Source organism: Prunus persica, chromosome G7 (genome assembly GCF_000346465.2).
Source record: "Prunus persica cultivar Lovell chromosome G7, Prunus_persica_NCBIv2, whole genome shotgun sequence".
Taxonomy (NCBI): domain Eukaryota; kingdom Viridiplantae; phylum Streptophyta; class Magnoliopsida; order Rosales; family Rosaceae; genus Prunus; species Prunus persica.
The window spans coordinates 12,698,362-12,713,172 of record NC_034015.1 but is presented as its reverse complement, the minus strand read 5'-3'; the positions used below and the strand labels follow the sequence as shown (position 1 = coordinate 12,713,172).

Below are 14,811 nucleotides of genomic sequence, written 5' to 3'. Positions count from 1 at the left end.
CGTGCAGCTGAAACTACTAGAACTTTCTGGGGCAATTTCTGACCTCTAATTTGATAAGAATAATATAACAAATTACAAATCCAGACAATAATTTATTGATTATATGCTTGCTTTGTGTGATCAAAATCCATGAGATAAATTAGTCTAGCAAAGGGCTTCTTCCCACATCAGCACCACATGGGATTGAACTACAGTGGAAAAGTAGGTCAAACTGTACCCCTCCCTTTAAGTATACTCAAATTTAATTAACGTAAAAGATAATTTTAAGACAACTCAATATAATACATACTCCCCCATCGCCCTCACTATCGAATGAAACACACCCCCCTCCCCCCCAAAACATCAGCACCACGTTATTGGTTCTTATGAATCTGCCCTATTTCCATGGATATATTAATTACTCTCTCTAATTGGTCTGAATAATCTTAAATAATGTAATACACTGCTGCAACATGTCATCTTCCCAAACTCCGCAATATGGGACAAAGAAGAAGTTCATAATTTATCTGCTAAAGACTGAACTGAGCTGATTATTCCTCTGATGGTGCTTTCTGAAATGTCTTTTAGCTGTGGGATTGCAGCCACTTTGTCCCAGCCTCCTCTGATAACTTATGCTAAAGATCTATTATATATTAATACAAGTCAATCACATGCTGCAAATGTACCAAGCTAATATTTAATTGATTTGGTAATGGGAATATTTATTTTGCTTGATATAATATACTTCAGCATTAGCTTTTCCTAATGAGGAATGAAAGCATGATCTTGATAAGTGGTAGGGGAGCTACGTTTTTAGCCATTATCACATTGTCTGGATTCATATTAAAAATTAAGCAAGTTGCATTAGGAAAAGGCAACACAGCGATATTAAATTGAGATGGTTAGGGCAGATTTATGTGTAGTGCTAATTGTGACTTAATTAACTTTGTAGTGATGGTAGATCCTGGTTAAGGAATCTTTTGGTAGTGAGTGAAGCACTTGAAATGGAAAAAAGAAAATATTATGGTTCATATATGTTTATATAACTATTTGACTTGCGTGTTTATGGATCCAACATCAATTAGGATTTGTGGTGGTGGTGATTCCAATTCCATATAATATTTAGTTATACAAGGCAGATAAAAAATAGACTTTCTGTATTGAATGTTTTCATTGCAGAGTAAGAGTATGATTTTCTCATTTAAAAAGAAAGAAGAATGTGATAAATTAAGAAAATGATGAAGATTTAGGGCCTGTTTAGGAGTGCGTTTGAAAGGGCTAAAAGTACTTCTGACAGCATTTGATAAAAAAGTTTAGAAATACTTCCGGGTTATAGAAGCGCTTTTTGAAGAAGCACTTAAAAATCAACATCTTTATAATAAAAGCGCTTTTGTTAGTGCTCATGAGCAGAAGTGTTTCCTAGAGAAATAGTCCCAAACAAGGCCTTAGTTGTTTGTTAAATAAAAAAGGCATGGATTTCAATGACTATAACTCAAATTTGATTATCCAACCCATGATGTATGGTTAACTACAAGAAATTAAACATGTTCAATATAAAGAATCTGATTATAAGTCAAAGATTTAGGATATAAAAAACATGAACACACACACCAGTCTTAATTAACCCCCTCCTCTCTCGGAAGGGGACAAGACAACAACACCCACTTAACAACTCATGCCTCCAAATCCCACCATGATCTCAAACTCTCATGTTGTTTTAATGTTTGAGAGGCGTACTGCGGACATGTTTTCATCACCTCAAATTCAAGTACTTTTAAAAAGTATTAGAGCCTTCAGCTAAGCCCTATTGTTAATTTTCTTTCTCTTTTTCTTTTGTTAGCCGTCGGGCCAGCATCTTTTGAAGATTCCAGATTTTGAATTCGATTTGGTGATTTTAGGGTGCAAATTGAAATTTTATTTTATTTTGGTCAAAGAAATGAAGATTTCATTTCATTAGCTTAGCAAGTTACAAACAAGCTCGATACAATAAACAGAACAATAAAATAAAAGCACAACCAAATTAGACCTACTAAAAAAGTTGGACCCACAAAATGTTTTTATGGGCCCTTCACGAGTTTATCACTTGACAAAAACATGGTTTTCTTCCGAGTGTATAGAACATGGTTTTTTACCGAGTGCATTTGTGTGTTCAAATAAATTCAGGATGCATGCCTTTGGTCAGAAATTGTTAGGCAATTAAAGAACCAACCAGGAGCCATCTAGCCCACAATACGAACCCACTAACTATATATAAAGATATATGCAGTTTGGCCTTTAGGAATTTGGATGGACATTTCTCTTCCTCAGTTCCTCCATCTGGTTCACTTCCTCTCAGTCAGGGTGTCAACTGTTAAAGCTCAAACTCTTACCACTTTGCTTTCATGATTCTCAAAACTAAGACTATTTGAATCCATAGTTTGCAATAGAAATTCAAACAGTGAAAGCATGTTATAGAATAAAAAATATTACTTTAATTTATGTGTTTTATTATTATTTTCAATATATTTTAAATATTCAAATTTTATAATTAATGAAGGGAACTTTAATCTTCGCTATAACAATGACTTGCACATTTCCTACTATTTTGAAATCCTCTACCATACCATCTTCCTATATACTAGTATAAGTTCTTTCAACAATGGTTTAGTACTGCAACCATTACAACTACAAGTTCCCTACAACAACGCTTTTTGTCCTTGGCTTTAAATTTCTTTGTTCATTGTTTACACTTCAGTTTTATATTTACTAACTTTCTAATGTGGGACATATTCACCTTAATATTCTCAAACATCTCGGCACATGTGGCAAATTCTAAAGTCTTAACACTGGAACAACACATGTTGTATGATGTGGAGTACGTGTGGCTGTTGGGCATTCACACGTAGGCTAAAGGAAGTTGAGGTTCCACGTTTAAACCAAAGCTCCCTTAATCTTATGGTCCAGCATTACCCAAAATTAGACTATTCTGGGGAGTCCTTTTTTTAACTTTTAGCTTTCAATGTTCATAGACATTGCGAGGTAAGAATGACAAATTCAGTTTGTTTTGAACTCTTCTTTTGAACTAATATTAAAATCAAAGTTCTTTTTTTATTTAAAAAAAGTACCTTTCTGAAAGGAGGAAGACATTGGCAGGCTTTTATTACAAAAGATTGAATACAAAAATGGGGAAGTATTGATAATATGCCTTCCCCATGAAAATCCCACAATTTCTTTTGTGAAATTGCAACAGCGTTGATCATCATACTCAACAAAATAAACGTATACAAGTTGAGTATTTTCAACCCAATTACATGTCGGAGTAACAAAATATTTACACTAACTCACTTGGTTCTGGGCCTTTGGGTGCCATGTTTAATATTTCCTCTACTGTGATTATAACATGGGCACTTTCACCATCTAAAAGCACAGGATTTACACTTCCCCTGTGAAGTAACTGTGGCTTCTCTGGTGAGACAGTGGGCTCCACTACTTCTTTGAAATGTGCCAGTTCAGAAAGCTCATGAACTGATTTGGAAATTTTTTCTGCACCTTTGACAATCTCAACTAGAATTGAGGCAACTGCTACAGCTGGCACAATTGCAAGGATGTCTGCATTTTCCAATGATGCAGCTTTCAGAGCTGTTTTGAGGTCTTTGACTGCAGTTTTGGACTTCTCCAAATGTTCACAAGCATGTTTTGGTTCCTTCATGGTTTTGATTGCTATGGCTAATGCTTTTAGGGCCTTTCCAGTCTCAATACTCATTGTTCTGCAGGAGTCTTGAATTATCTGTAAAAATTCTGGTGGAACCTGCGAGGATCATATAATTAATATTGATTTTTCTTTTGTTAAATATTTTAATTAAATCATGGATCCTTAAGAGTATGAAGATTTGATACATACTTGTACATTTGAGTTGATGTGGCCATTTAGAGTTTCGATCTGGTAGGCGCATTGCCGGGCAAGAGCACCTATCTTCAAGTATTGCTTCCATGGATGGCGAAATTTAAAACGGCCATGTCCTGGTTCCCATGCTGCAAAATTTGCCTGTACATGTATATAATTGCTAGATATCAGAAATGGCTAGCTAGATATACCTATATGTATGTTAGTGGCTTTCATGCCAAGGTAAAGAATAAAAATGATGCTTTAGTACTCACCAAGGATTCTTCAGTGGTTTTCGAGTTGAGGACACTCTTATATCCTTGAAGAAACGAGTCCTCATTTTTGGGGACCATGCCACAATTTCCATCCTTAGGTGTTTGAAAATATTCACCTCCAAATCCTGTAATTAATTTCCTCATTCTCAGTTAATCTCTGAACATGTTGAACACCAAAAAAGAAAAAAGGAACTAGAGCCAATTATAGAATTTAGCTTACCTTCTAGGCAGTTTGCAAGCTTTTCTATATTGGAAGCTATCAGCTTGTGCAGATCTTCGCCAGCCCATACTGGACAAAGAAAAACTGATATGATCATGCAAGTTCCTCCACCTATTATGATTGTCAGGAGTCTTTCATGAGCCATTTCCAAGAGCTCTTCAACACGATACCCCGATATGGTTACCATACTAAATGTCAAGATGAATATCAACACTCCATAGTCATATCTGGCCTTGATCCTTGGGAAGAACCGAGAGAATGTAGATGCTGCAGCTGCAACCATAAAAACACTTGCATGCATTAGTAAGCAATATCTGTTTCTGTATACACAAAGCCTATAACATGAGAAATATTCTTGCCAGATCATCTGACATGTTAGTTATGTTGTGAGATAGTGATTAGGACCATCAATTAGATAAAAAAATTTCTGAATATGTCGTCCGTCTAGTAACACAACATGCCAGATATCTGGCAACATAACCATTACCCAACGTATCAATTTTTTTTTTCATGTGTACAAATATATATACCAAGCAGGAAGACAAAGATCCCAAGCACAATGGGCTCTCCTTTCTCTCCAAAGAGACTAGCTAAGTGTTGGGCTCCAACGCCTAGAGCACCAGCCAGTAATGTTGCAAAACCTCTATTTAAACTTTTGCTCAGGGTTGCACCTACACAGGAAAACAAAAATAATAAATACACTTTTTAGTTTAACATGATCAATAAGTCGAAAGAAATTTCAATCAATATCTTTTTCATTTTCATTTTTTCACTTACCTACAGTGAATTCAAACACCACTACCACTGTTAGAACAGCCCAGATTCCTGCAACCCCGAAACCATCGAAAAGAGCTCTCCAGTAGTACAATAAGGACACCAGTGTGAGAGCCAGAGCCACTTTCAGAGAGTGAGTGACTCTTCTTGGGTCATCTCTTCCTAGCTTTATAGTGCCCTTTACAACTTTGACAACCTTGGTATTGAACTTCCCCGGCAAGGCCTTAAGCCAGCCCCACCATCGCGTGAAAAGCCCGGCCTTCGCTTCCCCTGCAGCTGCTAACTCATTGATCTCCATGTCTCAAGTTCAGGGACACGTTGTAAGAACTTATTTAAGGAAAAGCCTAACAAGGAAAAGCTAACCAAAGCCTTTGCTAGCTAGATGACTTTCCTTTTCTAAGCACTTCACAAATGGGAGAAAGGGTGGAAGAGAGAGAGATGGTTGGCAAAGAAAATTGAAAAACCTTTGATGGGTTTAATTGTCTCACAACTGACCATAATTTATAAGGCAAAGAGTTTGGTGTGGGTCGAGAATATTTTATGGGGTACACGTCTTTGTGTCTCTTGTAGGAAGAGAGACAAAGATTTTGCTTGAGAAAAAAAGTAGAGTTTGAAAAAAGCGTGGGCTGACTAAGCTTTTACTTGGATCTGAACTAAATATTTATAAAAAAAACCCACAAACTGCTGGGAGCATAAAGTTTAGCCCACTAGTCAGAAACAGAGAATCAAGAGTACTTGAGCCCACTATAGGCCTCTCTCAACTCAACTGTTCACCACCCAAGGTTAAAAAGCCAGCTTTTGATGATCTAGTGGGTAAGTGTATATTCTAGCTTCCATGAAAATTAATGGCCATTTTCTCCCTCTCTCTCTCTCTCTCTCTCTCTCTCTCTCTCATGGTATGTGATCACTGTACGTAAACCATGGTGTGTGATCACTGTAAAGTCTGTGACATGCAACTGTATCCCACTGTTTCTGTATATATATATGTATATATATATATATAGAGAGAGAGAGAGAGAGAGAGAGAGAGAGAGAGAGTAATTGTTCAGAATTAGCTCTGTGGCTTAACTCAGTTTTGAAGTTACTTAACTGAGCTTGTATATTGTATGAATTGACTTTGTTTAGAATATGTGCTTTCAGCATACCACTGACCGCAGCTTTATTTAATTAAAGTGAAGTTTCATCAAGTTTTGCATTGTTTAATTAACTTAACTCAGAAAGTGGAAGAATGATGATGCTCTAGTTCTATGCTTATAAAATATGGTTTATACTTTTTTGTCAAAGAATCCATAGAGCCAATGGCATTCACACAGCTGAGTAAAAAGTTTATATGCTTTGCAGCTCTGAACTATATAAGATGAAAGATGATCAAGGTAAAGAAAACATTGAAATTAACAAAGGTGAAAAACTGTGGTCATTGGAAGAATTGGTTCACCTGGCCAGTTTGACGTAATATTTCTTGGAAGATTTATCAAGCACTGTTCTAAATAGAAGTACGTTATAGAAGTTTCCATTAATTAACACGGTTATCATACCACAACTACCTCGATTTAGTGACATTTTTCTTTGCATTGTTAATAGAAGTCTTAAATTCGAATCTCATCTTATTTTGATTATAAAAAAATCATAGTCACTGACAATCGACACCCCTTTGACATATATACCCGAACATAATAGGTTGACAATTAGATCATACCAAAGAACTTGATATCTTTTAAAGTCATATAGTTGGAAAGATGATCCGTTTTAATTTGAAGTTGAAGGGAGGCATAGTGTTAGAATAGTAGGTCTGGATCCATATGCAAGTGCTTAGGCATTGAGAATTTGCATGAAACGACAAATTAAGGAACCAGTGAATGTAGCAATTAAAATATTAATGCGTTATCCAACAAAACTTAGTGTGTGCCTTGAGTTCATTACAAAAGGGAAATTTTATTAGGTCACCACTACTTCTATTGCGATGAATTTAACTTTTAAGAGGTACATGATGCAGCATCACATCGGGGTCATAGTGACAACAGGATGACAAAGAAAAAAGGGATAAAGACGAGGTAAGACCTTGTAACTCAAGTAGTTAAGAGTAGTTATTCTTGCACTTGAGGTCCTGTGTTCAAATCCTCCTCCCTAATGATCTGTACATGCAACTCCATTTCTTACTGTTGTTTTATTTTTATATATATGTTGATTCTTTGTTCTTGATTATCTTAAAACTGATCAAAAATTTGCTTATATCATACTGATAGTGATTATCAACCACTAGTTTAGTAGAATCTGACTCAATCTGTCTATAGTCCTTTCATTTTATCTACCTAACCCTATAGCACACCATATTCAAGATTTCCAAATGCGAATTTGTACCATAAAAGGCATGAATGATATGCTTACAATTTTTTTTTTGGTTGATTTAACACATTTCTAAGTTTAGGTCGAGATGACATTTATCCAACACAAAATTAATGCGTTACAGTTAACAACAAAAATAAACTATTATTTCATACTAACTAAAACAGGTGTTTTAACAAGAATTTTCATATGATTTTCCCTTTTTTATTTTCTTTATTAATCTTCATATTCCAAACAGATGCTTGCTACTTAGATAGGGTTTCTATATATGTACATGCCTTTAATTGACCAGTCACTTCAATGTGTTGAGAGTTTACGATCTGAAACGAAAACGGGAACATTCTTTTCACTTTTTTTTCATCCATACTCATGGCTTGCCAAAATTTTGAGCAACTTGCATGGAGGAGGGTACAAGGCGCATCAACAAATAGATGGGACCTTTAGAGCTCGAGAGGGAAACAGCAAAGCAAGCCAGTGCTTGATATGATATGCATGCCTCCTTTAATTTTCCTTTATTTCTATGTATGCCTTATCCACTACATCTCTCTCTTTTTTACTACCAACTCTTCATAGCTATATGCAAATTGTTGAATGGTTTAAAATCCACAATTCTACGTGATATAGCGTTATTGGTCGGAAATAGCACAACCGATTGTAATTAAGTTTTTCTCCTTCTTCTTTTTTCTGGGTGCTTGTTTTGATTACGATGGCTGAAGTGTTGAGGGCTTCACATACTGCTGGACAGTTAGAATATGTGAACTCTGATTTAAGATTATTGTCTTGAGCTTGTCTATTTTGTGCTTCAAAATTCCTTTCATGGAACCTTATTCGATCGAGGCAGCATTGTCACTAATTCAGTTTTAGAAAGTTGGATACAAGTTATCTGCTTGTACCTTTCTAAGTTCCATTCAAAATGGTAAAGTATTTCAGCATATAGTTGTTAGATTGACCCGACAATATTTTGATATGCCTCTGATAGGCTCTTGCTAATTTCACAGAAAAGTTATTACTTTTTATTAGCAAAAAACTTCGGTTTAGTTTACATCTTTGTGACCATATCAAATTTTGGTTGGTAGTTGTTGTACATTTACAATTTGACTTGGTCAACATCCATTAACAGTTTTGGCCATGATGCTCACCATCAACAGGTTGGATTGCAATAATTGTGATTAGGGGCGCTTGAACTTAACATTGTGAAGGCACTCATCCTCCAATTTAATAATAAAATTAAAAATTAATGTGAGGTTTTTGGGTTGAGTTTGTTTTAAGAGATCAATGGTAGTTTTGTAATTTAAAAGAAGTTAAAAATCTTTTTGTTACGTTGTAAATGGGTTTTGGGTGTGTTTTTAAAGTCCATTTTATATAGAATTTTTTAAAAATTTATAATTTAAGTTCCTATATTAGGTATAATAATAAATCTCCTATAACTTATTCATACTAATCCCCACAATAAAAACTTGATTCAGTTTTTTCATACCTTCAATTTAGTTATATCATCTACATACTTTCAACAAAACTAGCATTATACATTTTGGTCGAAAATCATAGACTTGGACCTGTTGCATTGCAGCTGGCATGCATGCAGCTCAAATGCAAAAGAGATATAATGTAAAGCGATCCAGCACTATTCCACACCTAACATATATACAACAAATGCTTCAAATCCATGGGCCACCATTTTCAGAAACACCTCAAGCTTTTTACATTCTATATAAATCATTACCATAAATGGGTTGTATGAAATCCTTTATGTCATCTGTCGTGACAAAATTCGTAGTAAAGTCTACGTCTATATACATATATTATTAGAGAGCTATAGTGGTATTTTGAGTGGCTCTTAAACTTTTTCCCATTGTTAATTAAACCACTAATCTCGTTGATTAAGACAATCATTAAACCCAAAAACAACCACCTCCCCCTCCTAGCGTAATTTGTTTAGTGTTGCAATTTTTCATATACGTGGTTTTGTACTTGTTCTAAAGTGAAAAGGGATACTTGGAAACATCAATCATCATTATTCTAGTTCTTTTCTCAAAAGACTAATTTCACTAACATCTTAATCAATTATCTCATGCTTAAAAAGATCACTATAAGCCTATGAGATTAATTCATATTAAATTGCGTGTGCTCGATCATTTGTTGGATTTGTATGGTCAAGCAAAATAAAATACAATACAATATATTTATTCTAGCTGACATTCTCAACAAAATCCGACATCAAGAACTTAACAAAATAAAATACAATATATAAGTGTGTGGTTTCATTATTAATATCATTAAGATATTTTGTGATAAAACTCGATATTTACTAAATTATACAGGTGGTTACGTTAAGAATATTATCGATATTGGGTGAATTATAGTAGTGTACCATCGGCCCATCTCTTTTTTTTTTCTTTTTTTTTTGAGAAGGAGAAATTCATTCATAAAAACACAGACGTACAAAGAGCAACATGATACAGTGGTCTCGTTAAAACTTTCCTAGGACAACCTCATGGGACAAATCCCAAGAAAGAAAAAAGTACCACACATGTCATGGACTAACAAGAGAATCTAATTCAGGTCACTTTAGACCATTACAATAATAAATAATAATAAAAAAAAGTCAAAGCAGGCTATTCATTTAAAGCCTGACTATATTATTTGAAGCCTTGTAGGTTGAGTAACGCATGGAGTATCTCCATACATTATATGGGCTTCATTTTGCCACCCCTTGTAGGCCTATCAGCTTACGTTGTATGGGCTTCAATTTTTTATGTTTTATTTTTTGCAACAGAATGGGCTTCAACGTAATTTCCACTTCATTGATGCATGAAATTAACTGTTTTTGACTTGAGCTGACCAAATTCTATTATTCTAATTTATTTTGCATGTTAAGAGACTCAAATACCTTGAGCCAAATAAATGGTCGAACATATATTTATATCTTATAAGGGGCATTTTGGTCCAAGAATAGTTTAACTTTAAGTTCTACATTCAAAATAACTTATCACTTATTAAACGATCGCTCGATGTAATTCCTGATTAAAAAAATCCCACAGGATCCCCTCCACCTTTATTTTTTGATGAGACCGTAACATTATACTTAAGTCATAGCACGTATTTTATCTGTTAATAATATATCGTAAAATATCAATTCGTTCTATACACATATTATAACATGTGAATTAACTATGCCATATGAATATATTCAGTATGATACAGTAATTTTTACCTTTCCTTTACAATGTGGTGGAAATTTGTGGCTGATGATGGGCTTGCGTGTAATATATGGACCTAAATCTGATTTTGGTTGTTTAATGCCTGCTGTTGGTCTCCTCAAGTTGTTGGGCTCTGGTTCCCACTATAACCAGAATCAAAAAACAAAGGACAAAGAAACAATGCAAGGACATGGAAGTTAAGTCATGCCTTGGGGCTTTTTGAGCCACCACTGTCCTAACAAGATATGGAAATCTAGTGCTTTTTTTTATTTTTAAAATTAGGAATGGGAGTGAGGTAGCGTGACAATTGAATGACTAAAATTATAGCCTAAAACACAATTCTGGAATCCACTAAAAAGAATGAGCAAACCTCAAATTTATTGATAATATGAAATAACATAACATAACCCTAGCTGCAGGTTTAAAGTTGATTTAAATACCCTAGGAACCTTAGGAATCCAAAATGAATTAAAATAGGAAAATTAACAAAGTTTTTAAAAACTTATAAAACCTAACAAGGCACTTTTGGGCTGCTAAACGATCTCGGATGCACTTTAATTCGTGACACCGTTCTCTTTGAAACGATTAGTTATGGGCCCAAACATGCAGCTTTCCGGATTTGTCCTTGAGCTCGCGTCTCTCCAACTTCTCTTCGATTACTTCTGTCGTCTATTTTACATCATGAAGGGGAAAATTGACATAAACAGGTACTATAGGGACTTGAATTCGAGACTACTTGATAGCACACCAAAAATTTAAGTCACTTCAATTAACACCCTATTGGTGAAAATCTAATGATTGAACAACACAAAGAATGATGGAAGAAGAGGAGAAGAGAGACAGGAAGATTACTTGCCCATATTTATAGTGGAGTTTTGGGAGCTTTTTTCTTTATAAATTAACATATAGACAAGACATGAAGATTGATTTTAATATTAATATTATGATTGCTATAGAGAAACACAACAGAAGACTTACTGAAAGGACAGTAGTGAAGCATATTACGTATGGCTCGGGATTGCCCATACTTTCTGGGGCACCGAAACCTCTCCAGAACCCCAACCTCAAGCATCCATTTCAAAAGAGAGAATCAATATCAGCATTCATGCATGCATTCAGACCAATTAAATAAAAAATAATGTGCCTAGTGCTCTAATAATATCAGCATTATATTCATTCGTGGTCAATTAGTCAAAAAATAAAAGGCAAAAGGCAAAAACAACCCCCAATTAAATAATGTGCCTAGTGCACTAAAACAACACAAGAACAAAGCACCAAATATTGTAGGAGCTTAGCTACCTTGCTGCCTTTGGATTAAAAATTGCAATTGAATTAGGTTTCTTGACAACTTTGTGGACCTTGAGATGCCTCGACATCTGCAACACAATCCAGTTGCATGTACTAAAGCTCCTACAATCTAACATATGTGAGGACATATCTATTTGTTTATTATTATCTTATCAAATAAGTTGCTCATCATTATGCAAATATGAGTTAGTTCAATTGGTTAGGATAGTGCGTCTGTTTCCCTTTTTATCTAAGTTCGAATCTCACTCCTGATAAATTAAATTAATTTATAATAAACTAGAATATCGTTTGCATTAAAAAATAAGTTGTTCATCATAACTTTAGGAGTAGAACATTTATCGCTTAAAAATTAGGTTCTTCTACATATCATTCTTTGAACCAAAAAGCAATTATGTATATAATATATATATATATATATTATATTAGGAGCTGGTCTAGCCAAAAAGTTAGTAAAAGCACCATCCCAGTCACTAATAGTCTTTAAAGCAATGAATTAAATTATGCCTAGAGCAAGGACTAGTCCAAGAGATTGCTAATTTAATTATAGGTGTCATTTGCTTTCAAGACACACTAGATAAATTTTGGCAAGAGTACTTTTGTTATCTACTTTTGTAGGGCACTTGGATTCTGAAAGTAAAGTGTTATACTCTGTGCAAGTGCTGTCTATCGTTTCATTAAATAATAATTTCTTTCTTCCCAAAGTTCACCTGTATGGATATAGCGTCATCCCTGTCACAATCCAATCTTTTTATTAGGACATGGATGATCTTTGCACAACCTGATCTGGACAGTGCTCTCTCTCTCTCTCTCTCTCTCTCTCTCTCTCTCTCTCTCTCTCTCTCCATATATATTATATATGAAACAGAAACAGAAACATATCAGTGTCACATAGAAAATTAAAATTAAAACCATTGATGAATCTAAAGTAGTTTGGTTGGACCTCAACACGAAATGTTTGGCAAGTCCAAATTAATGGGTTTTTCCGATGGAAAAATTTGTTTGTCTTTGTCGAGACTGAAGAAGAAAAGGTCAATATCTTTATTGGTAAAGAGGAGTCAAAGTGAAGATTATGTTACCTACTGGCTTCTCTGGACGCTTGCTTGCCCTCACCATTCAAACAATGCGCCTAACAAACCACTTGTTGCTAGTCCCTTGGACGCAGAAAGGCCACGTTCGTGATGAAGACTTGCTTTCACAATTATTATATACACCTATGCTATTGTAGTTGGAGAAGGAACTTCATCATTAATTATTCAAGTTTTGTTATAATCTCAGAAGAATTTAATTGAAAATCACTGCATCATGTTCAAGAACAGCAGCCACCGGGGGACCCAAATTTTTATTTATTTCAGAAACACAAGTAGATAACTAACTTGTAAATTTGAGAGTGACAATAATGTAAGAGTTAAGGCTTTTTCGTGTTTTCATTTTTCCTTTTATGGGTCATTTTTGAGGTAGTAGGACCACAAATGAGTGAAAAAAAAATGAGAAGACTGAAAAACGAAATACAATGAGTTTTCTTTATCTTGTTGTTTTAGGTATTTATCTGAGAAATTTTTTTTATCTTATAGTTTAGACTATCGCTTATAATAAAAAAATTATTCAAATGTTTGCATGAGCTTGACTTATACTTATTAGAATACAAAGAAAATTTGATATAATATTCAAAACTCTTTCTTAATTTTTATAGAACATTCAAATCTTGTTTTAAAATTTGATATGTGAATTTTATTCAAAGTTGAAGGCATGATTTGAAGGGAACCCCCGCAAAGATCACTCCAAACGACTTTAGTTGGGTCATAATATTAATTGGTGAGGAGGCAAAGAGGACCTAACCATTTCTTTCTTTTCTTTCTATATGCGGTGGTCTGCCTGCCTCCAAGCATAAGGAACACTTAGGCCAATGTGGTCCATGCCATCTATCTGGTTAGGGCCAATCTCCCCTCGCTGGCTTGTTGGCACAGACAAAATTGGGCTCCGGCAGGGGCAGTGGGCACTATATATAAAAAATAAAAAAAGGTCTTCCCAACCAACTTACATTTTGTAGGAGTATACTTAGGTGAGTGACTGCGTTCAAGTTGAGAAAATTTTCAGAGGGGCCATAACGCGTCAGGAGGTTTTACAAATTCATAAACTGGTTGTCTAGTTATATTGTAATACGTGAATTAGTAAGATATAATATTACTGTCACATACCTAGAAAATATTTAAATTTTTCAATACTTGTGAGATTTTAAGATCCAATTATTTGTCTATCATCCAACTCAAAAACGTCGGCAAAGCAGAGAGGATTACTCGTATAATTCAAAGTTGATTATTGGTTTCATTTCATTATCCTTGTTTAAAACACATAATGTGAAGTGAGGGTTCAACAACCTAGCTACATTATACGTACCCTTGGATCCAATTAATGAAATTAAGGAACGCCTTAATTTGATTGAGGGAGAGATACTACCACATACTAGAAAACCCACAATAATTAAGATCTGATTTTAATTGCCCTTAGGAACAAAATGTTGCTTGCCCATTTGAAAATAAATGACTTGCTAGCTATAATTTTGTGGGGGATCTCATGAGAACTACGCTTTTATAGTGTAGTTGAGGTTTCCCCCCCTTTTTTTTTACCCTACTCTTTTCTTCCACCTGTTGTACAGGCTTAATGATTTCTTTACTTGGCAGAAAAGAACTCTCACAACCAAGTGTGCCCTCTCCTTGTAGGGTAGTCCTACATGGATTGGGATGAAAATTTGAATTATGACCAAATGGGTAGCCCTATATGATGTACCTATGAGTCAAACTCTTTTTAGGGCTACTGTTTTTCCACCATATTCATCTTCTGCAGCTCTCCAAT

The 14,811-nt window shown here is 34.7% G+C and overlaps 1 protein-coding gene across 1 annotated transcript; it reads right to left on the bottom strand.

The window, feature by feature from the left end:
* On the bottom strand, positions 3,100 to 5,577 carry LOC18771270 (aluminum-activated malate transporter 8). Its single transcript, XM_007204382.2, has 6 exons — positions 5,114 to 5,577; positions 4,867 to 5,007; positions 4,337 to 4,609; positions 4,117 to 4,241; positions 3,860 to 4,003; positions 3,100 to 3,766 (listed from the first exon to the last, which is right to left on the bottom strand). The coding sequence occupies exons 1-6, from the start codon at positions 5,406 to 5,408 to the stop codon at positions 3,290 to 3,292; spliced, it is 1,455 nt and encodes a 484-aa protein (XP_007204444.1). The 5' UTR covers positions 5,409 to 5,577; the 3' UTR covers positions 3,100 to 3,289.

Excerpts from the sequence above, each read along its gene's own strand:
- LOC18771270 (XM_007204382.2), bottom strand. The coding sequence starts at position 5,408 with ATGGAGATCAATGAGTTAGCAGCTGCAGGGGAAGCGAAGGCCGGGCTT. Across the intron at positions 4,004-4,116 it reads AAACCACTGAAGAATCCTTG|GCAAATTTTGCAGCATGGGA; the intron begins GTGAGTACTAAA and ends ATACATGTACAG. Across the intron at positions 3,767-3,859 it reads ACATCAACTCAAATGTACAA|GTTCCACCAGAATTTTTACA; the intron begins GTATGTATCAAA and ends TGATCCTCGCAG.